General features: G+C 45.1%; 1 protein-coding gene across 2 annotated transcripts in view; it reads right to left on the bottom strand.

Moving 5' to 3' along the window:
• TRAPPC12 (trafficking protein particle complex subunit 12) overlaps positions 1-24,505 on the bottom strand; it is a 125,860-nt gene that overhangs the window by 15,288 nt on the left and 86,067 nt on the right. Inside the window, exons 8-9 of one of the 2 annotated variants that reach the window (XM_075598284.1) lie at positions 14,079-14,152; positions 2,043-2,141 (exon numbers count right to left, since the gene is read on the bottom strand). In XM_075598284.1, coding sequence (XP_075454399.1) covers positions 2,043-2,141; positions 14,079-14,152 — 173 coding nt within the window. The remainder of the gene's footprint in view (positions 1-2,042; positions 2,142-14,078; positions 14,153-24,505) is intronic. The other variant, XR_012801196.1, reaches the window with a different exon arrangement.

Genomic DNA, 24,505 nt, shown 5'->3' with positions numbered 1-24,505 from the left:
AGTTGGAAGCAGGGGAACGTGGTTCAATTCCCGGTGTCGGCTCCTTGTGACCTTGGGCAAGTTACTTTGTTTCTCTGTGCCTCGGGTACCAAAAAACAAATTGTAAGCTCTACGGGGCAGGGACGGTGTCTGCAAAATGTCTCTGTAAAGCGCTACTAGCAGCGCTATACAAGAACAAGTATTATTAGTAGTAGTAAGACTTGAATATAGAGCTCTACTAGCAGCGCTATACAAGAACAAACAATTATTATTATATTATTAGTAGTAAGACTTGAATATGGAGTACAGTTTTGGGCGCTACTCCATATAAAATACATTATGAAACTATAAAAAGTGCAGAGAAGAGCCAACAAGTTAAAAAAAAAAGTGGTGGATAATCTGACTTGCGAGGCTAGCAAAATTAGATGTGTTTACATTATAAAAGAGGTGTCAGAGGGGACATGATAACTATATACAAATATATTCAGAGTCAATACAAGGGGCTTAAAAAAACTATTCATCCCAAGGACAGTACAAACGACACAGGTTAATCCCTTAAGGTTGGAGGCAAGGAGATTTCCCCAGCAACAAAGAAAAGGGTTAATTAAAGTAGGCGCAGTTAAAATGTGGAATTCTGTCCCATAGAGACTGTGATGGAAGATATAATAGATGTCTCCAGAAGAAGTTTGGCCATCTTTTTAGAAAGTACAGCAGAGTAGGGATGAATAATGGATTGCACTGCCAGGGAAATCCAACTCCTTGATAATGTGCTCTGTGCACGAAACGCGTAGGTGTCCTGATGTTGTAACCCACCTGCAATAAACCAGACCATTTTTTATACTGGAGTGTGCGCTTTCGTTTCATGTTTCCGGTTCCATTTGGAGTTGGATTTCCCTGGCAGTGCAATCCATTATTCATCCCTACTCTGCTGTACTTTCACCTGGATGGGCTGCACGCCCTTGATGTCTGGAACGTCCAAAGCATACAGGTAAAGGGCCGCAGTGCTCTGTCATATATACATATGTATACCTGTGCTTCTTCATTCCCGGATTTGCTTATTTGGTCGGGTGTTCATGGTGTTTAATCTGTGGTGGTCAAGTGGACTCCACTAGACACTTATCCCCTCCTAGAATATATGCATTTATTATCTCAGGACGTTCCATTGTCATCTTGAACATTTATATACGTTATGGATAAGGAATTCTTTCTAATTATTGATGCATCACATTTTTTTTCTATCTTTTTAGAAAGGAAGGTATACAGGGAAATACCAAATAAGAAAAGATGGGAAAGCTGGTGATCCAGGGAGAAATATGATTGCCATTATTTCAAATCGGAAATAATTTTTCCCCTTATGAGATATCATTAGATGATATTTCACTGGGGTTTTTCGTTTGCCTTCCTCAGGGTAAAATACTGTAAATACAAATATAGGATAAAGGATCTGTCATCTACATTTAGCATAGGTAGAACTTGATGGACAGGTCTTTTTTCAACCTCATCTACTATGTAACAAAGTTACTGGGTTTGCAAAAAATTGAAAGGACTCTGCCACGTAACAGCATGTACAGTGTATACGCCTACATATTATGAGAATTATATACACACACACACGTTTATTTTTAAGGTTAAGGTAGGGCCTAATATCCAACAGCTTCTGTGATTAGGGGTTATGTTTAAAGCACTTGTTAGAAAAAACAAAACGGTGCCCTATTATAGAGAACTGGTAGCTCGACCAGTGATGTGATTCCTGTTATAAGCCTTATAAATCCTGGGTTCAGTCTTCCTCTATGAGCCACCCCACATTTCAACTCTCCTCTGGGGTTATGTATTTTCTTGTAAACTGTACCTGTATAGATCCTTGCATCACCACATCATTTTTTAGACATGCCTTGGTATCTACTAATCATTGCCTAATAATCCTAATGTCCAACATAGAGGATTGAGACCAGAACAAATTGGCTCCCCAGTGGGTTTTTCCTTCTTCGATATTTCATTTTCTTTAATGACCGTATAACTAACTGAACAAAAATTATTGGTTAGGTGTTCTGCTGTGTAATTACCTGAAGAAAAATTCTTCCAATGCCGCTCAGCAGTTGTGGCTCTTGTTCTGGGTAATACTTTATAACAGTGTGATACGCATCTACTGCCAGATCGTAGTCCTGAAAAAGAAGAAATAAAAAAAAAATAGGGCTTTTTGTTATCACCACAATAAGTTATCTAATGCAAGAGGTCACACAGACACTGAACGGATTAACTTTTACAGGGCTGGAGGTCTGGTGGAACTAGAGTGGTACCAGACTTCCGCCATTTCCGGTCATGTGATCACTTCAGCGGCAATCACATGACCCCGGCTGGCGGAAACAGAAGCAGAGCGCTTAGCCTGAACATTTCCTACAAAATGAGCATTTTTTCCTGGTACGTCATAAGGGAACTGCAACGGTTAAACCATTTCACTACTGTGGGATTTTTAGACGCAGTGCTACAGTAACTAGATAGGCATACCGTTACAGCAAAACCACTCTCATACTACGTACTGTATGTAACACACTTGCATGCAGGTTTTACATTTTAATTCATAATGTAATATGCTTCACAGCTTTAGTTAGGTTTAGGTGCAAACGGCAAAATTCAAACAGGAACATTAAAAACAGTCAACACTATCTATTTAAGCAGCTTTTGCCGTCAATACACAATGAACTGGTGAAATGCATTGACACATTAGTGTAAATCAAGGTCCATATTCAAAACACGATGTCTTCGCCGTGATGAAGGTTAAGTTCACCTCCACTCAAATGAACTGGTAAGTTGGAGGGCCTCCGGTGCCCACCACCCCCCTACCTCTGGACACGGATACCTCACTTGCACCAAACTTCAGCAGAAAGCACCTCTTTCCTCACTCAACTTTGACGCCCGCCATCCTCCTCTCCTTGCCTCATCTTTGCTGGCCGCCCCATGTGGTTCTGTGGTGGAATCCTGGGCCTCTGCAATCCTCTTTGGTCCTGCCAGCCCAGGGAAGTCAGCATACAAGCATAATGATAGAGGCCTAACTATAGGATACCATAGCACACCGATACATCATCCATTTATTCATTAGCTTCTTCACAGCCTTTTATCAGAGTGGAATCTTCACAAAGAACAACTTCTATGTTCTGCTCCAAACTAGTTGAAGGACATCACCTTCAGTCAATCGGATCCAACGAGAGTTAATCCTTAGGACAAGCTTTCTATAAGTGTACATTTTAAAGGCCTATTTGCAACATGAAGAATTAGGATTTCATTACATACATTTTAAGTTTCATACATTTTAATTTCCCGTTGTTGGCTGCTCTAATTAGCCGAATGTTCCACACACACACAAAAGCTACTACTTATTGTTAGCAAGTTGAAAAAAACCACAACAAAAAAATCATTAAACCAAAAAACAAACCAAAAGTCCTACTGAATAAATAGAATGCGTGATGAAGGCCATGGTGAAATGAATATAATCTTCACTTGTCCCAAATGAACTGAAGTAAACCTCTCTCTGCTCTGCCACTTGAGATTTATCTTAAAAAAAAAGACAGTATATCTTATATTACAAAAAAGCAGCATTGATAAATGTTTTTTTTCAGCAGAAATTTATGATCGAGCCTTTTGCATGAATATAATTTCTTAGACTTTCTCATATTTATGCAATATATTACATCCATATTTATGCGGCAGGAATGGCAATAAATTCCGTCTGATAAATTCATTTGTCAAAACTATTGTATTTATAAATCTGATTTATACATATTGCAAATATATCACCAAAATGTAGACAAGGTATTCTGCAACCCACAAGAAACGAAAGGGAGTCTCTTTAGTTTTTCCTATTCAGTCTCCATCAGGATGTTGAAGCACTCCCAGAAAATATTAAGATGAGAAATGGATGTCTGTTACTCCCAAATGAAGTAAGATAAACAACCTTTTCATAATAAATCACAAAAAAAAAAAGATAGAACAGTAACAAATTAGGTAAAAACTGAACTTGAACACATCACCAGTTGTTGAACAGAGTGCGTGGCATAGGAAGAGCGGGAGAGGAGGTGATTTAGGTGTAGCTCTTTCATACATTTGACTCCTCCCTCATATAAATACATATTCACTGTTTTAGGGGATGTAATCCCATTTGAGGGATGTGCCAGTGCTGCACAGCATCCATCATAATCATGACAATCCTCCAATATACCAGGATATTTTAAGGCTGCTTATTGCGAGAAAATATTTTGCTTGGTTACACTTGTTAAACTGCAGAAATGTGACCATAGTTAATAACAGTCACACATAGCAGTAGGTCTACATAATGTAGCACAGGGCTCCCGTTCTGCTTTCCCTCCCCAAGCAGCCCGATAATGTTGCAGATCAAAGCCTTTGGTGGATGGTCATAGAAAAAGAGGAGTTCAATATTCAAGTTTTTATATCGCCAATTATTTGGGATTGTCCATTTGTTTTACTACTTTAGTGTCATGAGAGATCTGCTTTATAGCACACCATTCTCTATCCACTTATACTTATTTCAGTTTCTCACATTTGATGCTGATCTTGCGACTGTTGTGGCTGGCGGTTTTACTACCCACCACCAGTACACACTCAAGTGTACCGTTCCTGCTTATTTCCGATCGTTTCTATGCTATCAAAAACGGACAGGCATCCTAAGGACACCTATTGAAGGCCCCGGTTCCTGCACATGTGTGCTACACTCTGCACCACGCTACCACACGTGGAGGACAGGAGAGTGAACAGAGACAGCCCCAGCGCGCGGGTCTGATCTCTCAGAACTGAGATTACCCTTCATACTTCCTATGTGATGCCCTACTCCTGTGATAGACACCAGATCGGGGATTATTAAAGAAATTTTATATGTAAGTTACTAATTTTATTATTTGTTGCTAATACAATATCTATCTCTCATCTTGGTGCGCTTTTGTGTTTTTTCTTGTTTTGCTACTAGACAAAGAGATGAACACCCCCTAAAGCAGTGCATTCATCAATTATTGTGAGAAAGAAGAGCAGTGGCACAGACCGCACAATTTTTCATACATCCCATAGCGTGAAGAGAAACCATACCCCAAAGTGCCCCACAAACCTCTCGAAGTGGAGCAAATTTATCATAGAGCACCTTAATATATTGATATAGATAGATCCTACATGAAGGCTAGCTTGTCATAATACCATTTGCTACACTTTATAATACCTTAAATTAAATTACTTTTTCTCTTGGGGCTCTCTTCAATTTGCTTCATCAGCAAAGGTAAGACTGCTTCACAACATATTGAACAGCGGCCAGTGGCTTAACATCGCGTAACAGTATACCTCCTTTCTCATTCACTATTTAGGACGCATTATTTTTTTGAGTGACCCGGGTTTGCCCAGTGCTGAAATCACTTTTATGATTTGGGTGCTGCTACTTGTGACCGTCGCCCCGAAGTCAGAAAAGTCTTTTTACTATCCCCGAATGTCTTCAGCCGGTGGACCAACATGATGTTCGGGGTCTTTGATGCCTTTCTCCTGTCGCATTCCTTTTCTTGGCCTTCTTTAGGCCAAAAAGCCAGCGAGAAAGTCCAAGGCAATGGTTTTTGTCCGATGTCTACTAACCCGAGTTGTTTTCTCTTGGGGAGAGTTGGTGACTAATCAAATACAAAAGCGTGCAACAAAACCAAATGAAAAAAAAAAAAAAAAAAGTGCTGTGCAAACAGTGCATAAGTGATGCAAGTGGACTGATCCACTGTGGCAGAAAGCTATACTGATCAGAAATGTAGCACGGTGTAGAGAATGAGATTCAGGGCGCTTTAGAGCCAAATCATGCATGGTTTGTGACTCCGAAAGTGTTTGAGAAGGAGCACTGAGTACATTGACATTCTTTATTAACCCTGTATAATTACCTTCTGCTTCTACTGGAAAATCAGAAGTATACCAAATCTCCTGCTCCTCTGGTTATCAGGGTTTCAGAAGAAGCATATATGTGGGGTATCAGTAACATCTCGCACTAGGCAACAGCCTCTTTGATCCCTCCAGAGTTATAAAGCAAATCACAAAGCAAGATGGCAGCCTCCTGGTTAGCACGATAATATAAATATATGCCATCATTTCAGTAGATTTCATTTTATAATGCTAATATACTTTTTTTTTTTGCAAACACATTTAGGTCCAGGAAAGATGTAGCGTCCATATAATTATTTTCCCCAGAAGTATGTGGAAAGTATGGGTTTACACGGATAACTATTGAATGGCAACAAAGAAATTAACATCGAAATCTCAAAAAAGCTTGAATAAATTAGGTCTATCAGGGGTGCAATAAAGTAATTAGTAAGGTGAGAGGTTAAATGAACATATTCCCAGCTAATAAACTACGATTTTAAATGAAAACCTAATGCACAGTGTTAAGCAGAAAAGTACACACTGCAATGCTGCAATATAACAAATTACCCCTAGATGGCAACACAATGCATGGATTCAGCAAAGGAGACCTACAATACTTATTTGCCTTGCACATTCAAGTTTAATTTTAAGAAACAAAAGGAAAGCATGATCATTATAAACATAACAGGACCAGTGAAATCAGTTAATATTTTCAAAGAAGCCCACCTCGACTGTATATCTATACCAGGATTCTTTTGTGCAACAATGTTTTAAGGGACACGGCTAGAAAGAGAAAGAATATTCAATAATTCTTTTTTTGGAAAGAAGACTGTGGCCCATATTTATCAAACGGTGCTATAGGGCACCTTCTGCAACCAGAAGACACCTTCTAGCCCATTTATTTAGTACATATTGGTCTATAGAAATGTACAATTAACAGGTAAAGGGCAAATAACATGTAATTTGATTGAAGGAGCACAAAATGTTTTTGAAGACAAAATGCTGTCTACACGTGATTTAGTACAAGAGTAGTAATATCGTTGAAATGCACAGGGCAAGTAAGAATAGCTACTTATTCCACAATGCTCTCCTGGAAGTAGGTGGCAGCCATACTGTACTAGCCCTAGTCACCAAATACTTTGGGGATCTGAATCTCCATAATGAAGGCTTGTGTTTGTGAAACAATGTATATGCAACATGTAATTTTGATCATGGAGACTGTAACGGGACAGTGTTATCCATCATCAAAATACATTGCAAGGGAACGCAGCTCAATAAACACAACAAAGTTCATGATATATTCATTCAACCAAATTGTCATAACTTTATCTGGTACCCTACAAAAGCGGCAATGTCTTCAAAAACATCATATATATATATTTTTCATTAAATAAGAAACTATGGCAAACTGAATTGTGCCTTTTGGATATATAGAAAAAAATATACAGTTCTATATAAAAATGTGTATAGATCAACCTTCAGAGATTTAGATTACAAATCTAAAAAAAAAAAAAAAACTATTGTCATTAAAAAAAAATGAAAACGAACAAAAAAAAAAACAACCCATGGATTTGGGCTTGAACCAGGGCATGCATCATTTTGACTCATGTGGGGAAAAAAGAGCAGCACTATTAATATCGGCGTGAACAATGTGTATTGCAAAGTGTGACCATTTTGATGCTTTGGATTGCTCAGACAATGCATCTTTATTGAATTGACACCTACAAGCGACACAGCTTCCATTCTTGCTTGTGTATAAACTCCATGCAAGGGAGGTGACTCCTCTTTATTACCCAATAGGATTCAAAAGGAATGCATTTAAAAAAAATAAAAAAACTTTTTCTTTTTAACCCTAAAAACAAAAGGTAAAGGCCACAATCAAAATATATAGATGCCCTGATGAATGCACTTGACGTCATATTTAATTACATGGACACTAAGCAGAAATGCTGTCTTAAAAAAATGTCTCCAGAATTTACAACTGACCCAGTGTCCTAATTTCCAATTCAGCAACGTAGGCACAGAGATGTGTCACTTATCTACTCCATTTGCCAGCCAAGAGAGAAGCACACACTGCAATCATCACTCCAAATGTCTATTGGGTCAACAAGGACATACTTTGTGTGTCAGCTAATCATTAAATAGTAGCAGTTCATTTTAAACTTAGGAATTGTTATGTTTACTTTTGCCAATTTTTTTTCTCAAAAGTGTTTTGCATTTATATAGGGCCACTTAGGGGCATTATACGTTGCAGAATTAGCACGAAAACCTTAAATTACAAGTGTGGTTGCAAAGTACAGTTATGCCGGCACCCGATTAAAAAAAGGAATTGCTGCCCTAAATTCTGGGTGCAATAATGGTAATAAACCTCAAACACATCTTGTACTCTTCCAACGGCTTCTCCTTCAGCGTACAAACAGCAGCAAACCATACGCTTTTATTATAAAGAAATAAATGACTCCGTATGTGCAACAGATCAGTTTCATGGCAGAGAGTGCAGGCTACGAACACTTTCCCTGACAAGTTGATCAAGCAATTTTTCGTTGCAAAACACGTCAGGGAGACGGATAGAGGGATGTTATAACAAAAAGGGGAAAATACCGCTTGGTAGACTTAAGGAAATTGTAGAAGATAAATGATCATATTAAAAGGTTCTAAATATGGACCAAAATCTCCAATGGATTAAACTGACATTTGTATGCACAATACTGCAGTGCCACCTATAGCATTAAATATTATACACGTTTCCAGCTCATCTTGGACCAATATGTTGGGCACCAGCAGAGCTAAATTTATCAGGAGTGTTTCTCATCCTTTTTCTTCAAATTAATGTGAGGGCATTAGATTTATAGTTACGGTCTAGACCAAGTAGGTATATTCATGACAAGGTGATGTAGTTAGTACCTCTGTAGCTATTGAAAAACTTAACACATCACTTGTACAGGGTCTCCAGTGATCTCTAAAGCTTGGGTAGAGGGAAGTATGATAAAAGCCAAATTGAAACTCAGCAAACCGTGGAAAATGGTCACATGTATTAGTCCTCCATCTCCTCATGTGATTTTACCTTTTTGGCTTACATGCCGCAATAAAGTTTTTTTGTTTAGCACAAGCCTCCAGCCTGTTCCTGAATGCGGTGCTCACTCCCACTTCCCTGCTTTGTGAATGGTTTCTTCGATCGGGACGGATGCACGCCATTGAGCGGGGTCCACCCCCAACCAAACAGCACACCGGAGAAAGAAGTATACCGGCTGTGTAAGTATGCTTTAATCCAACAGGATACCGTGAAGCGTGGAGAGTTTATGGAGCCACGGGAGATTTGAAAACCCACCCAGAGAGGGACCGCCGGATTGGAGTAGTCACTCACCGGAGAGGTTAGAGGTTTTTTCCTGATACTTTGGAACTCCCTACCACACATTATCATCATTATTATATGTTGGGACACCTATGATGGTTAAGACTAAGTGTTATATACACAAGGGGTTGTGACCCTGCTCATATTCTACACAATAATCAGGACTGGATTTTCCACAATACCACCGGTATTAGAGCACCCAATTAGGGAGTTTCCCTTATCCACTTAGGTACATTCATGACAAGGTGATGTAGTTAGTACCTCTGTAGGCTATTGAGAAACTTAACATCACTTGTACAGGGTCTCCAGTGATCTCTAAAGCTTGGGTAGAGGGAAGTATGATAAAAGCCAAATTGAAACTCAGCAAACCGTGGAAAATGGTCACATGTATTAGTCCTTCACCACATCATACAGCACCCAAGGATGCATTACCAACTCACACAGTACCCAATCACACCCCTTATTTTCTGGGATACAAAAATGGTTAAAAAAAAATACAGATGAATTTGAACTTATTTAATTTGCTTGCAGAGCATTCCAACTACAGTAATTGCTTGATCTGATTAACAACAAAACACGAAAACGAGGTGGCCTAGTTTGAATGATAATGCTCACCAATTTCTCTTTCTCAGTTCAATATTGTGAAGGAGACACATTTTAAATAGATGACAATAACTTACAATATCCCTTTAAACAGAATCATACCACTTTTAACGACCCTAAACGAGAACAGTGATGCCAGGAGTGAATCTGTAGCATAACTCCCCACTATGGGGTACCTGGGTTTAAGTCTCGTGTTACTGGCCTGGCCATTTCCTCTCCCACTGCTCATTACTTCTCAAGGGCCTTCAAGGATTCATTGCTCTAGTAAAAATACAATGCAACAAAAATTGTGCGCGCCAATCACATGCATTTTAAGTGAAACTTTTGTCTTTTGTCCCTGTTTTGTCACAGAAATTGTATTTGTAATGGTGATGTTTTTAATTAAAAATCAAAAACACAATTTTAGTGCCAAAACGCAAAGAAGTTTGACTTAGTATGCGTGTTTTAGCTATTTGCACTCCTATATTTATAGTAACTGAATTCCTTGTGTGTGTGTGTCAGTCAGTCAGTGTGTGTGTGTCTCTCTCTCTGTGTGTGTGTGTGGTGTGCGTGTCACTCTCTGTGTCCTGTTCCCCTCACTCCTGACTCCCTCCACCCCCCGGGGAAGCTCCAGACATGGGGGGGGGGGGGGTGGTGCTTGGCAGCTCACTTTGGGGGGGGCTGGGGGGGAGCGGGTGTTCACCGCATCACGGGGGGTGGGGATGGTGTTCGGCACATCACCGTGTGTGTGTGTGTCCCTCCATATGTCCAGCGCTGACTCCTGGTGGAAGCTGGCAACACTGACGGCCTCTTCTGCCAGGAGTGATGTCACTTCCATCACCACTGACTTCCGTCTCTAATCAACTACATTCATGCTGCTAAACAAGTTTTACTTCAAAAGTCTGCCAGCGCTACATAACCTTGAGAAATCTATGTGTACAGATTATAACGATCTATCTGAAGGTCCCATGTTTAACTTCTTAAGTGCAAAGGTAACATTTTTTTGGTACTATTCATTCTTCAAGAGGTTTAACTAATTTAAAGGCTTTTTGCTGCGGTATGTATGCTGGGCTGCGTGCCTTTGCAGGGGTATGTACACTGGATTGGGTGCCTTTGCAGGGGTATGTACACTGGGCTGCGTGCCTTTGCCGGGGTATGAACGCTGGGCTGCGTGCCTCTGCCGGGGTATGTATGCTAGGCGGCGTGCCTTTGCCGGGGTATGAACGCTGGGCTGCGTGCCTTTGCAGGGGTATGTACACTGGATTGGGTGCCTTTGCAGGGAGGGGTATGTACGCTGGGCTGCGTGCCTCTGCCTGGGTATATACGCTGGGCTGCGTGCCTTTGCCGGGGTATGAACGCTGGGCTGCGTGCCTCTGCCGGGGTATGTATGCTAGGCGGCGTGCCTTTGCCGGGGTATGAACGCTGGGCTGCGTGCCTTTGCCGGGGTATGAACGCTGGACTGCGTGCCTTTGCCGGTGTATGTACGCTGGGCTGCGTGCCTTTGCCGGGGTATGTAGGCTGGGCTGCGTGTCTCTGCCTGGGTATGTACACTGGATTGGGTGCCTTTGCAGGGGTATGTACACTGGGCTGCGTGCCTTTGCCGGGGTATGAACGCTGGGCTGCGTGCCTCTGCCGGGGTATGTATGCTAGGCGGCGTGCCTTTGCCGGGGTATGAACGCTGGGCTGCGTGCCTTTGCAGGGGTATGTACACTGGATTGGGTGCCTTTGCAGGGAGGGGTATGTACGCTGGGCTGCGTGCCTCTGCCTGGGTATATACGCTGGGCTGCGTGCCTTTGCCGGGGTATGAACGCTGGGCTGCGTGCCTCTGCCGGGGTATGTATGCTAGGCGGCGTGCCTTTGCCGGGGTATGAACGCTGGGCTGCGTGCCTTTGCCGGGGTATGAACGCTGGACTGCGTGCCTTTGCCGGTGTATGTACGCTGGGCTGCGTGCCTTTGCCGGGGTATGTAGGCTGGGCTGCGTGTCTCTGCCTGGGTATGTACACTAGACTGGGTGCCTTTGCCGGGGTATGTACGCTGGGCTGCGTGCCTTTGCCGGGGTATTTACACTGGGCTGCGTGCCTTTGCCGGGGTATGTACGCTGGGCTGCGTGCCTTTGCCGGGGTATGTATGCTGGGCTGCGTGCCTCTGCCTGGGTATGAACACTAGGCTGGGTGCCTTTGCTGGGGTATTTACACTGGGCTGCGTGCCTTTGCCGGGGTATGTACGCTGAGCTGCGTGCCTTTGCCGGGGTATTTACGCTGGGCTGCGTGCCTTTGCGGGGTATGAACTCTGGGCTGCGTGCCTTTGCGGGGTATGTACGCTGGGCTGCGTGCCTTTGCCGGGGTATGTACGCTGGGGTGTGTGCCTTTGCCGGGGTATGTATGCCAGGCGGCGTGCCTTTGCCCGGGAATGAACGCTGGGCTGCGTGCCTTTGCAGGGGTATGTACACTGGATTGGGTGCCTTTGCAGGGAGGGGTATGTACACTGGGCTGCGTGCCTTTGCCGGGGTATGTACGCTGGGCTGCGTGCCTTTGCCGGGGTATGTACGCTGGGCTGCGTGCCTCTGCCGGGGTATGTACGCTGGGCTGCGTGCCTTTGCCGGGGTATGTACGCTGGGCTGCGTGCCTCTGCCGGGGTATGAACGCTGGGCTGCGTGCCTTTGCCGGGGTATGAACGCTGGGCTGCGTGCCTTTGCCGGGGTATGAACGCTGGGCTGCGTGCCTTTGCCGGGATATTTACGCTGGGCTGCGTGCCTTTGCCGGGGTATGAACGCTGGGCTGCGTGCCTTTGCCGGGGTATGAACGCTGGGCTGCGTGCCTTTGCCAGGGTATGAACGCTGGGCTGCGTGCCTTTGCCGGGATATTTACGCTGGGCTGTGTGCCTTTGCAGGGAGGGGTATATACGCTGGGCTGCGTGCCTCTGCCTGGGTATATACGCTGGGCTGCGTGCCTCTGCCTGGGTATATACGATGGGCTGCGTGCCTTTGCCGGTATATGTACGCTGGGCTGCGTGCCTTTGCCGGGGTATGTAGGCTTGGCTGCGTGTCTCTGCCTGGGTATGTACACTAGACTGGGTGCCTTTGCTGGGGTATTTACACTGGGCTGCGTGCCTTTGCCGGGGTATGTACGCTGGGCTGCGTGCCTTTGCCGGGGTATGTATGCTGGGCTGCGTGCCTCTGCCTGGGTATGAACACTAGGCTGGGTGCCTTTGCTGGGGTATTTACACTGGGCTGCGTGCCTTTGCGGGGTATGTACGCTGGGCTGCGTGCCTTTGCCGGGGTATGTACGCTGGGGTGTGTGCCTCTGCCGGGGAATGTATGCCGGGATGCGTGCCTTTGCCGGGGTATGTATGCCAGGCGGCGTGCCTTTGCCCGGGAATGAACGCTGGGCTGCGTGCCTTTGCCTGGGTATTTACGCTGGGCTGCGTGCCTTTGCCTGGGTATTTACGCCGGGCGGCGTGCCTTTGCCCGGGTATGTATGCTAGGCGGCGTGCCTTTGCCCAGGTATGTATGCCAGGCGGCGTGCCTTTGCTCGGGTATGTATGCTAGGCTGCGTGCCTTTGCCCGGGTATGTATGCCAGGCGGCGTGCCTTTGCCCGGGTATGTATGCTAGGCGGCGTGCCTTTGCCCGGGTATGTATGCTAGGCTGCGTGCCTTTGCCCGGGTATGTATGCCAGGCGGCGTGCCTTTGCCCGGGTATGTATGCTAGGCGGCGTGCCTTTGCTCGGGTATGTATGCTAGGCTGCGTGCCTTTGCCCGGGTATGAACGCTGGGCTGCGTGCCTTTACCTGGGTATTGACGCTGGGCTGCGTGCCTTTGCCCGGGTATGTATGCTAGGCGGCGTGCCTTTGCCCGGGTATGTATGCTAGGCGGCGTGCCTTTGCCCGGGTATGAACGCTGGGCTGCTTGCCTTTGCCTGGGTATTGACGCTGGGCTGCGTGCCTTTAAGTATCATAAATTGCATAGTGGTCAGAAATGAGCAGAGAAAAATGCCAAAGTAATTACTGCATTTTTTGCCTTCAAATACCTAAAAAAGCTACACTATTAAAAAAAAAAAACAGCACACAGTATCGCACGCTTACATTCTTTTCTGCAAAATATATATTCAAAATAAAAAAGGTGAATGAAATAAAACCCAGCCGTTAACCACGCTACTAAAGAGATTCCTTTGTCTGTATTCTGAACGTGTACTTTAGGCAGGATTAGAGCGTCTCAGGTTTCCATCCCCCTCTTAGCATTCTACTCCTGTATATACGGTAACTCGGTTTGCTGCCGCCCACGTACCTTCATCATTAGCAGACAGTTTGCCATGGAGTACATCACCCGGCCCAGACGTGACCTCCACAGCTGAACAGAGGCTGCAAAAAAGAGGATCAGCTCGTGAATGTGCACAAATAAATTAGAGGTTCTTTCTAGCCATCAATCATTGGTCCTGTGAATTCTGATTTAAAAGATCCCCCTTGTTAACACTGCTGGGTTTCAGGCTAGAATTTTTAATACCCTGCAGGCTGCAAGTCAAGACAAAAGGAAAAAAGAAAAAAAATATGTTTGTTTTTTCCCTTTCACGGGGGACTAGCTTGAATCGTTCACGGATTAGGAAGTCTGCAATGATGATGCAGCCATGCAAAGCAGTCTGCAACCTCTCCCATCAGCAGAAATACCTAATTACAATGACAACAATTCAGTGCTCTGAAAAAACATTACCATGCATACTGTATATATACATGATGTGCACCATACAATAAGTCTCATCTTTTACTGGAAAACATAGGATACAAGCATGCGGAACGTATGCAAAATTACCGTCATGCCAGCATGTAAGCAGAGATCGCGATGTGCGAGCCATATAGATGCCGCTCTTGTTTTTAGAAGCACGAAACAGGAGAAAACCCGCTGAGCTCAACTACTCCCTCTCTATTGTTCTCTATCTGGCAGCTACACGGAGCTGAGCATCTGCCAATGTTATAACATCAAAGAGGCTCACTTCTTTAATATTCAGCGCCGACAGGATCAGCAATGCATTGGCCCACAATATTGTGAAACCTACCAGTGCCAAAAGGGTTACATGGGACAAAATCTGTGGCACACATTTAAATTTTTCTCTCTCCAAATAAGACTAAATCCCACACAATGAAAGACTGGCGTCTGCTGCAATATTTTCTGCGTCTCTCGATAAGTGGAAACATAGTACCAAGTAACACAATGTCAAACAGTGCTGCAAAGTAGAAAACAATCCATATGTATAGGAATACCTGCCCTCCTAATTCCAACCTCAACATCAAGCGTCTAGTGGTCAGAAAATGATCCTGCCACATGTCTCGTCTGGTCACAAGCTTATTTCTGCTGGCAGGATGGCGTACAAGATGCCCAATTATCTAGTTGCACGTGTAAGTGTGGGTTTTCTCAAATCAAAATGGTGGCTAATTAGGCACTTGCCGTTTGTAGTTCTGTAATGTCGGTGCAGGAATTATTATTTGTATTTGTCGAATGGACAAACCCTGAAACGTTGTATACTTATCTGCAACACAATTGGAATTAAAATGTCAAAACAACTTTGTTGATTGCTGTTGCAAGTTTGCTTTAGTGAGGGTATTCTCATCAAATGTACTCTGTATATTTGACTCTCAAGGGAGCGAGCGCTATATGCCCCTTTGTGTTTCAGTTAGGAAATTTTAATTTTCTTCTGTAGCGCTCTTCCATGTGATTATTAACATGCTGAAAGCCTGTTAGGGCTGGTCCCCGCTGGCTACTGCAGCGCCCGCTGTGGCGGACGCTGCAGGGACGAGAGCCCTCCCCTCAATGGCGCCGGGGCCGCTGCGAGGGGGAATCGAGAGCAGGACTCTCTACCGAGCGCTAAGCTACGCCCTCGGCGGTTCAGCCAATGAGGGCGAACCTGCCGGGTGACGTCATGGCTGCACCCCCGTCACTCCCTCGTCACTCCCCCCCCCCCCCGGTTTTTTGGTCTGCAGCCCCCTGCAGACCGGGGAATTGGCTGCACGCGCCGCCAGTCTCGCGGGCGCGCGTGCAACGGAGGTACTGGGGCCTCAGCCTTAACCTTCTTCGCTGCCAAGAGGCAGTAAAGGGTTAGTCAAGAGGAAAGTAGTCTTTTGGTAAATTGACTGCCCTCTGAAGTGGGAGACTCCCACTTAATATCAGTGGTGGGGTAGTAACTATAACCCTATTGAAGCACCAAGAGGGAAAGCTCTTTAATGGAGAGAAATTCAGAGTGGATGTATTATTCTGCTACGTACAGCATACTAACACTGCTAAACAAAACCGGGGTAATGAGTGGCAATGTGAATGACAGAGACAAACTAGCTAAGGCTGCGATTATACAGAAAAACGCCTGTGGTGTCGCCCGTAGTGACACTGCGCACAGCGAAAATAATTTGGTAGGGGCAGTGAAAACTACCTATACCAAATGCAACTGTCTTCCCGCTTGCTACTGCAAAGCGGGAGACAGTTGGAGCGTTTTCAAAATGTGTTTTCGGGTTGCGACTGCATGCGTCACGTGATGCCGCCGTCCAATCAGAAAACAGATTTCAGCCTGCAGACGTGCATGCAGTAGCATGTGCTTGTGCACATGTCGCTCTGTGACGTCACAGATGCGCGCGCCCTGCAGTTCGGCTGCATAGTCACAGCCTTAGGTGTTACTTCAAAATATATGATAAAAAAAATGACATTATTAACTGCATCTCACTAAAATCAATTGAAAGCCTAAGCATGTGTCTGACAAAGGGGAAGAAGAAATCTAACAGCATTGATTTTAAATCTGCAGAGAGATGAAAAAAAAAACAATTCTGGAAATATATAAGAATGCAGTGAAAGCTGTTTCACAGTTCTCCGCTTCAGGCTAACCAACTGTGCTGTCTCTGAAAACCTTCGTCTATACTGCCCCTCTCCTTCTGGATGACCTTACCATCACAAACACCTCGCCCCCCAACAATTTGTGTCTCAGCTGAAGACGTCCCACACTTCAAGGAACCTCTCAAATGAAATCTATTACATTAGCCTCTGCTACAACAGAATCACGCCATTTCTACGGACTCCTGTGAATCCCTCAAATAATCCGTATACACGTCAAAAGGTGACACCTTGAGTGCTCATTTGCATGTCATTTCCCAGAATCCCAGGCTGCAGTGGAAGCATTGCATACTAAGAGATAATGATGAAAGGCAGGGTTGCAGCCATGTCGTGAGCACATTTGCATGTCTCAAAGCGGTATTTGTATTTGCGGATTAGACTCCAAGCATTTGGAACAGAAATTCCCTTCTCACATTCAGCCTTGGCCCATCAGTGCACATGATATTCTGACGGAATAAAGGAAAGTACCGGATAATTATTATAATTATTATAAAGCAGAAAAAACGAGGTGTAGGATCCGAGCGCACAAAAGCTTGTCCTTATGATTTATAGCAAAAAAACAACAACTATAAATGATACATTTTTTTTAGTAAATAATTCCTCCATCTGTAGTAAATATTAAAAAAAAAACAAAAAACCATAAAACACTCCAATACTATATAAACATGAAAGGACCAAATCAACAGGCAATCGTAACGCTAAATGGCCTGTGACAGGACTTAAAAAGTAGAAATAAAGGAGATGGAAACGGAAAAGAGTCAAAAGGTAAAAAAATACAAATTAAACAATATGTAGAGACAGTGAGCAAAGTAGACAAACGTGACATATTCCAAATCTGATGCAATAATATAAAGTCCTGATGGATCCGGAAAATATAAAACAACGAAGTACATTGTGGTTAGCTCCTCATGATACCAACGAAGACGCAGAGAAGTGCTATGAAGTAGTCTTTACAGATGTAGTAAGACTTCCTGCCTCCATAACCCCCAAAAGTTTGCGAGGGTCCGAGGAAAATAAAAATAAAAAAGCCGCTAAAGCTTAAGACCCTTTTGTGGAGCTGGGCCAAAAATTTCACCCAATCAGAAGCTGCAATGTAATCTCACAATCGTGAGATTGTGTATGTGTATATGTCACAGGCTTTCTATTGGCCGCCAGTGTGAGGCTGACCTCAAACACATGTTTCTCTGGGTTAAAAAAACAAACTTGTCTAGGCAAGGATGATTAAAGAAGAGAGTATTTAAATGAACCAGAAATCAGGGTTCTTGGAGTGCTGAGGATCAGCCCTGTGGGACCCCTTCTTTTAAATGAGGATAAAATATACAAGAAAAGGCAGAATGGATTGCTGCCCTAAAGTTTTTTGGGCCCCCAATTATTCTCGTCTTAAATTTGCTGACGGGCAAGCAGTAGCAGTTTTCCTATCTGTACCAAGGAAGTGATTTCATGCATTAGTGTGAAGAGGGAAAAGGAGCCCCTGTTACTAGTTTCAAATATTTGGGCATATGGTTTGACTCCCATTCAACATTTGGGTTGCACATTGATACCCAGACACCCAAAACCTATGCCAAACTAGGTGTACTATATAGGGACAAATCCTTCCTAATTCTGCTGGTCAGAAAGAACATCGCACAGCAGATGCTGATGCCAATTATAGACTATGGGGACATAATATATGGCACGGCACCCCAAACTCACCTTGGCAAACTTGATACCCTCTACAACTCAATATGCCACTTTGTCCTCCAATGCAACTACAATACACATCACTGCGAACAGTCTACCCGAGACTCTCACAGGCGCCATCAGTCTAAGTTCTTTCAAAACTAAAGCTGTCTCACATTTTAATCTGGTCTGTAACTCTTATCCACCTATAATACAGTATATATTATATTTAACTGTGCATACTATGTCTTGTATATAATATACTGTATAACCCTTTCCACTCATTGTAACTATATATTTGTAACCATGTATTTGTCATAACTCTGTGCCCAGGACATACTTGAAAACGAGAGGTAACTCTCAATGTATTACTTCCTGGTACAACATTTTATAAATAAATAAAGGAGCACCCAGTGATAGCACGCTCCTCATGTTGGCCCTTGAGAGGTGGAAGGATGCTTTGGTCATTCTCCACTCTCTCAGAGTATATATCAAGGCTAACCACAAGGCCAAACTTTCCGGGACTATCGAACATACTCGGGTCCTAAAGTTTAACAAAGTGTTGCGAGAGCACGTAAAGGCTTCTCGGGGTATAGTACCCTGAGCGCCTATGGGAAGCAAGACTCTTGATTACCAATGGCTTTGAGCATCGGTACGCTAAACGTAAATGGATGTAAGGACGGGTTTCGCAGGTTCCAGGTACTCTCCTTTTTACAAAAAGGGAAAGTATTCTGTGAGTTTCCTGCAGGAAACCCATACCACTCCAGATGCTGAAGCCAGCTGGCATCTGGAGTGGCGAGGCAAGGTCTTTTTCAGCCACCTCACTTCGACATCTTGTGGGGTGGTGACCCTGTTCTCCGAATCCTTTCAACCTGAGCTGCTGCTTGCCAAAGCTGTTGTTCCAGGTCGCCTGTTGCATATCAGGGTCCGACACGAGGACTACACGTTTAATTTCCTGAACGTGTATGCTCCTGCCACCGGACCCCTGAGAAGGCAGTTCTTCGTCAGAATGTCTGAATACCTGGAGACAGTCGACGCGGATGAATACGTGGTGCTCGGGGGTGATTTTAACTGTACCCTCGAGGCTCGGAAAGACCGGAATGGTCCGGAGCCACACCCGTGTTCTGCGTCGGCCTTGCGGGAGGTCATCACCCGCTACTTCTTTATAGACGTCTGGCGAGAACAACATCCTGAGGCATCCACTGAGTTCACCCATGTTAGGGTGTTTAGGGGTGAACGGATGTCCTGGTCCCGGATCGACAGGCTGTATATTTCCAGCCACAGCCTGTCACGAGCCCAGTCCAGTGCCATTAGGCTGGCGCCGTTTTCGGACCATAATTGTGCGTCCGTGACGGTGACGCTGCTACCTGCAGCACCCTCGGCCGCATATTGGCACTTCAACAATACGTTGTGGAAGGACAAGGGGTTTGCGACGACGGTCCGAGACGTTTGGATGGCCTGGAGAGGTTGCAGGTCAGACTTTGCCACGTTAGAGCAGTGGTGGGACGTGGGCAAGGTTCATCTGCGCCTGGTGTATCAGGAGTACACAAAAGGTGCCAGCGGGCAGCGTGATGCTGAGATCGAGGCCCTCAGGGAGGAGGTGCTCGATCTCGAGAAGCGGCTGTCTGTGGCAGGAGACCAATACCTGCAGAGTATGTACGTGGAGAGGAAGTGCACTCTCCGGGACTTGGAAGATCGGAGAGCTCGGGGGGCGTATGTGCGATCCCGCATCAACTTCCTTCGAGAGATGGAGGAGGGTGGACAGGGAGTGGTGTGTGTCCGCTCCCAGTTACACACTTTCCGCCTCCAGTACCTGCAGAGATACCTATTCGCAGATCCGTCTCCGCAGTGGTGCCAGCTGGCAACCTTTTTCTTTCGCCAGCTGCACAATATGAGGTATGACCGGCAACTTTTTTTCATCAGGCCCGAGGGTTTAGGTAGAAACCTCTCGGTGCTGCCGGCATACTACCGGGACTTACTGAAGGCCTGGAAACTGGTCTCAGCGACCAGGAAGGAACAGGCGGCGGGGGTTGATTTCCTCGCTGAGCCCCTGCTGTATAATCCGGCAGTGGGGGCTCGGATGTTGGATTCACCCTCTATTTGCCGCCGGCTAATCCTGGCGCAGGTGACCAGAGTCGGGGATCTCCTGGACTATGAGCGGCGGGACTGGGTAGGAGCAGAGGAGCTCGCGCCCCGTATGGGTCTGCTTACTGCCCGCGTCCCTCGTCGTTTGATCCAGGAGATTAAAGATGCCATCCACCCCGACTCACGCACCTTCATCGAGGGGGTATTGCAGACCGGAGAGCCTTGTCAACCTTTCAATCCTAGCTCTCCGGATCTATGCGTGGAACCCAAACCACGGCAACCCCCTCGGGCTCCTCTTGAGCCTCTGCTGAGGTTGGGGGATATGTCCCCGGCATGTTTTCGCGGCATGCCGAGGAAAGTCCTGTATTCTCTGGTGCTCCATATAGTGCACTACCTCGCCCTTGTCACCCGCCCAGATACCATCTGGAGGCGGGTATTTTTTGGGAACGAGGGCGAGAGACCCCGTTGGAGAGAGCTCTATTCAGCTTTGGTTCCCCGTCCCGCCGGGGATTTGAGTTGGAGGGTCCTCCACGGTGCACTGAGCACAGGAGAGTATTTGGCACACTTCACGGACTCCCCCGCCGCCTGTCCCTTCTGTGGCGAGCGGGAGTCCGTATTCCACATTTATCTGAGCTGCGCCAGACTGCAGCCCCTCTTATCCACCTTGAGGAGCCTTCTTCTGCAGTTCTGGCTGGGTTTTTCCCCTCATCATTTTATTTTTGGGTGCCCAGTGTCCCGAGACAATAAGACTAGGGATCTCCTAGTCAACCTGCTCCTGGCAGTGGCTAAGGTAGCCATTTACAAGACCAGGAAACAGCGTTTGGAGAGGGGGGTCCCAACGAACATCGTGGCAGTGTTCCGGGCGCTGGTGCACTCCCGTATTCGGGCAGAGTTCACGTACGCCGAGTCCGCTAGGACGGTTTCGGAGTTTGCCTCCCAGTGGGCGTTAGGCGGGGTGCTCTGCTCAGTATCCCCCATCAAGGGTTCTTTTAAGTTAACCCTTCTTTTTTAAGTGCACTTTTTACAGTGCACTTGTTGGTTCCCTTATATATTTGTTTGACTGGTTTTTCTTTGTTCTACTTGGCAACAAGTAGAATTGCTGTTCGCCGGCCAATCAGTATTAAACCAGATCAAAATAGGCTGCTTCACTCACCTCAGCACTATCACCTGTTGCTGGTTCTCTTCGTTTCTGAATCACCCACTTATCCATCTCTCGGGGAGAAATTGGAATTTTGAAAAAAAAATAACAGTTCAAGGTCGGGTCTAGACTCCAACTGAAGGCAGAGGGGAGTATTGGATGGCTGTGTTGTGTCAGAAAGTGGAAACGGAAACCAACACACGCCGTCAGGAAAAAGTTTATTTTACTGTGGGAACTGGCAAACTCAAATTCGCAACACTTTCATGTCCAATTTGTCACTTGTGGCGATTGGCGATAGGGTTGCCAACCTCGGCTCTAGAGGTAATCAAACCCTAGCAGATTTCCTTTACTACAAATTAATTCTATCGTGCTTTAGCTCTGGTCTTTTTCTTGTCAAACAGAGCGAAAGTCACCTCTCTTTTAAACAGGTACAAATACAGAACCCACGCCTTCTCTTCTGTCTTTGCATCCCTTCTTTGACCTCCACTAAATTCATTATACAGTACCTCAAGACACTGCCAATTATTCCAATCCCTTTTAGACCCCTCCTTCTGCCTTTGATGCCTTTTCTGAAATTACAGAGGTGTCCTCAGCTGTTCTCCTCAAGCTCCAACACATTCTCTCCCATCTTCTTAAACCCCTCGCTTCTCCTCTGTCCCCATCCTCACTCATATCTAAGCTCTTTTCTCTGGCACTTTTCCATCTCTTTTTAAACACGCTATTTTTAAACTTATTCTGAAAAATAACATCCTTGACCCTACATCCACTTCTAACTGTTTCTTTCTTGCCTCAGCTTCTGGAAATATTTTTTCTTTATGCTACTTCACTTTCTCAACTCCCATAACCTACTTGACACTCTCTAAAATCGGACGTCCGCACAGCATACCCAACAGAATTCACACTCGAAGTAGCAAATTACCTCATCTCTAGGAAACTGCTCCATTCTGATTCTTCTGGACCTCTCCTCGCTTTTGATATGGTACAGCTTATCCTACACATTTGCATCTGTGGCAGTTTTGTCCTGGTTCTCCTCTTACTGCTCAGTGTCTCTTTGGCCAACTCTTCCTCTAACCCTATGGATCTCTCTATAGGCTCTGTTTTATGCCCTCTACTTTACGCACTATACATGCTCTTGCTGGGTGACCTCATTGACTCCTTTGAATTCAGTTATCATGGCTCTATGCTGATGACCAGGGGTAGAAAAATATATAAACGAAAACGTAGGAAAATGTCTAAATTTTAGGAGCGCAGAGTGTGAAGAAGGCGGGGGGAAAGGGACAGGGAGGGGCTGTCTGTCCCCTGCCACTCCTCCATCCGCTATAGTAGCTGTGTGCGTCACTGTGCATTTGTGACACACATGGATGCCAACACCGACTCCCCTCCCCCCACCAGTTAGCTGCACTGGCAGAAATGAGAGCGGGGGTGGGCAGTCATGGAGCGCTTTGTCCCCCCCGCACCTCACGGCTCTCCCCCATCGCGCCTTACTCCCCCACCAGACTAAGTAGAACAGTGCCGACTGACCTATCAGTCACCGCCACAACCTATCCTTGCGCAAGTAAAACAGGATACGTTGCGTCAATGACTGACAGGTCACTCAGCACTGTGCCACCAAATAGGTGCCAGAGGTACGTTTGTAGGCGCACAGGGTGACCAGGCAGATTTTTCCATCCTTGCTGAAGACTCACCTATATTTATCTACACCCGCAGTACAGTCAGTCGCAAATTGCTGAGTGCCTATCAGCAATGTTTGCCCGGATAACCCGTCATCACCTGAAGCTTAACATGGCTAAGACAAAGCTCCTCATATTTCCTCCCGAACCCGGCTCAATTGTTCCCTTCTCCAATACAATCAATAGCACCGCTGTCCACCCAGTCTTGCAAACACGCCACCCAGGGGTTACATGCAGCTCCTCCATGTCTTTCTCCCCTTGTAAACATTGTTACTAAATCTTGGCGTTTTTTCCTTCGCAACATTGTTAAGATACGCCCCTTCCTATTTTCCACAACCACTAAAACAAGCCCTTGTTTTCTCCCATATGGACTATTACAACATTATATCTGGCCTACCTGTCTCAAACATCTCTCCCATATAATGCATTCAAAATGCTGCTGGTCAAATCATCTCTTCAAGACACGTACCTGCTTCTAACTGCCTGAAATCTCTCTGCTGGCTTCATGTTAATTTCTGAATAAACTACTAAATTATCTTCTTTAAGGCTCTGCACCTTCATATCTTTACTGGGATCTCTCATTACACCCCTACTCGCCTCTTACGCTTAACCCAAGATGGTCTAATTTTTGCAACTTTTAACCCTATAGCCCTGTCCCATTCTAATACTTTTTCACCAATCTCTTCCTACCCATCGAACGCTTTTCCACTCAAATGCCCAACTGGAAATTCACCCCTTAAAAACCCCACCTCTACTACTGGTTCGAGATGCACTTGAACTCTGTGACTGTACTTTTACTCATGTGTCAGTATGTCTGAAACCTACCATTTAGATCGTAAGCTCTGTGGGCAGGGCCCCTCTTTGTCTTATGTTGTCATTTAATTACTACTCTTATATTCATTGTTTGTGCTTTATTTACCTTGCATTGTAATTTTGTAAAGAACTTGGTACACGGTCTGCTCTGTAAACATTTATAATATCGCTATATATATATATATATATATATATATATATATATATATATATATATATATATATATATATATATATACACAGTGTTCGACAAACCTATACATTTGCACACCCGGGCGAGTGGATTTAACATCGTGGCGAGCTCCTATTGACCCAAGCAGCACACGTGTGGTACTAGGTGGCGAGTAGATTTTTTGGTGATTTGTCGACCACTGTATATATGTGTTTGCAAGACTGGGTGGACAGCGTTGCTATTGATTGTATTGGAGAAGGGAACAATTGAGCCGGGTTCGGGAGGAAATATGAGGAGCTTTGTCTTAGCC

This window comes from Ascaphus truei, chromosome 4, assembly GCF_040206685.1.
Source record: "Ascaphus truei isolate aAscTru1 chromosome 4, aAscTru1.hap1, whole genome shotgun sequence".
In the NCBI taxonomy this organism is placed as follows: domain Eukaryota; kingdom Metazoa; phylum Chordata; class Amphibia; order Anura; family Ascaphidae; genus Ascaphus; species Ascaphus truei.
Note: the sequence above shows the minus strand (reverse complement) of the source record. Positions and strands in the feature narration are given on the sequence as shown.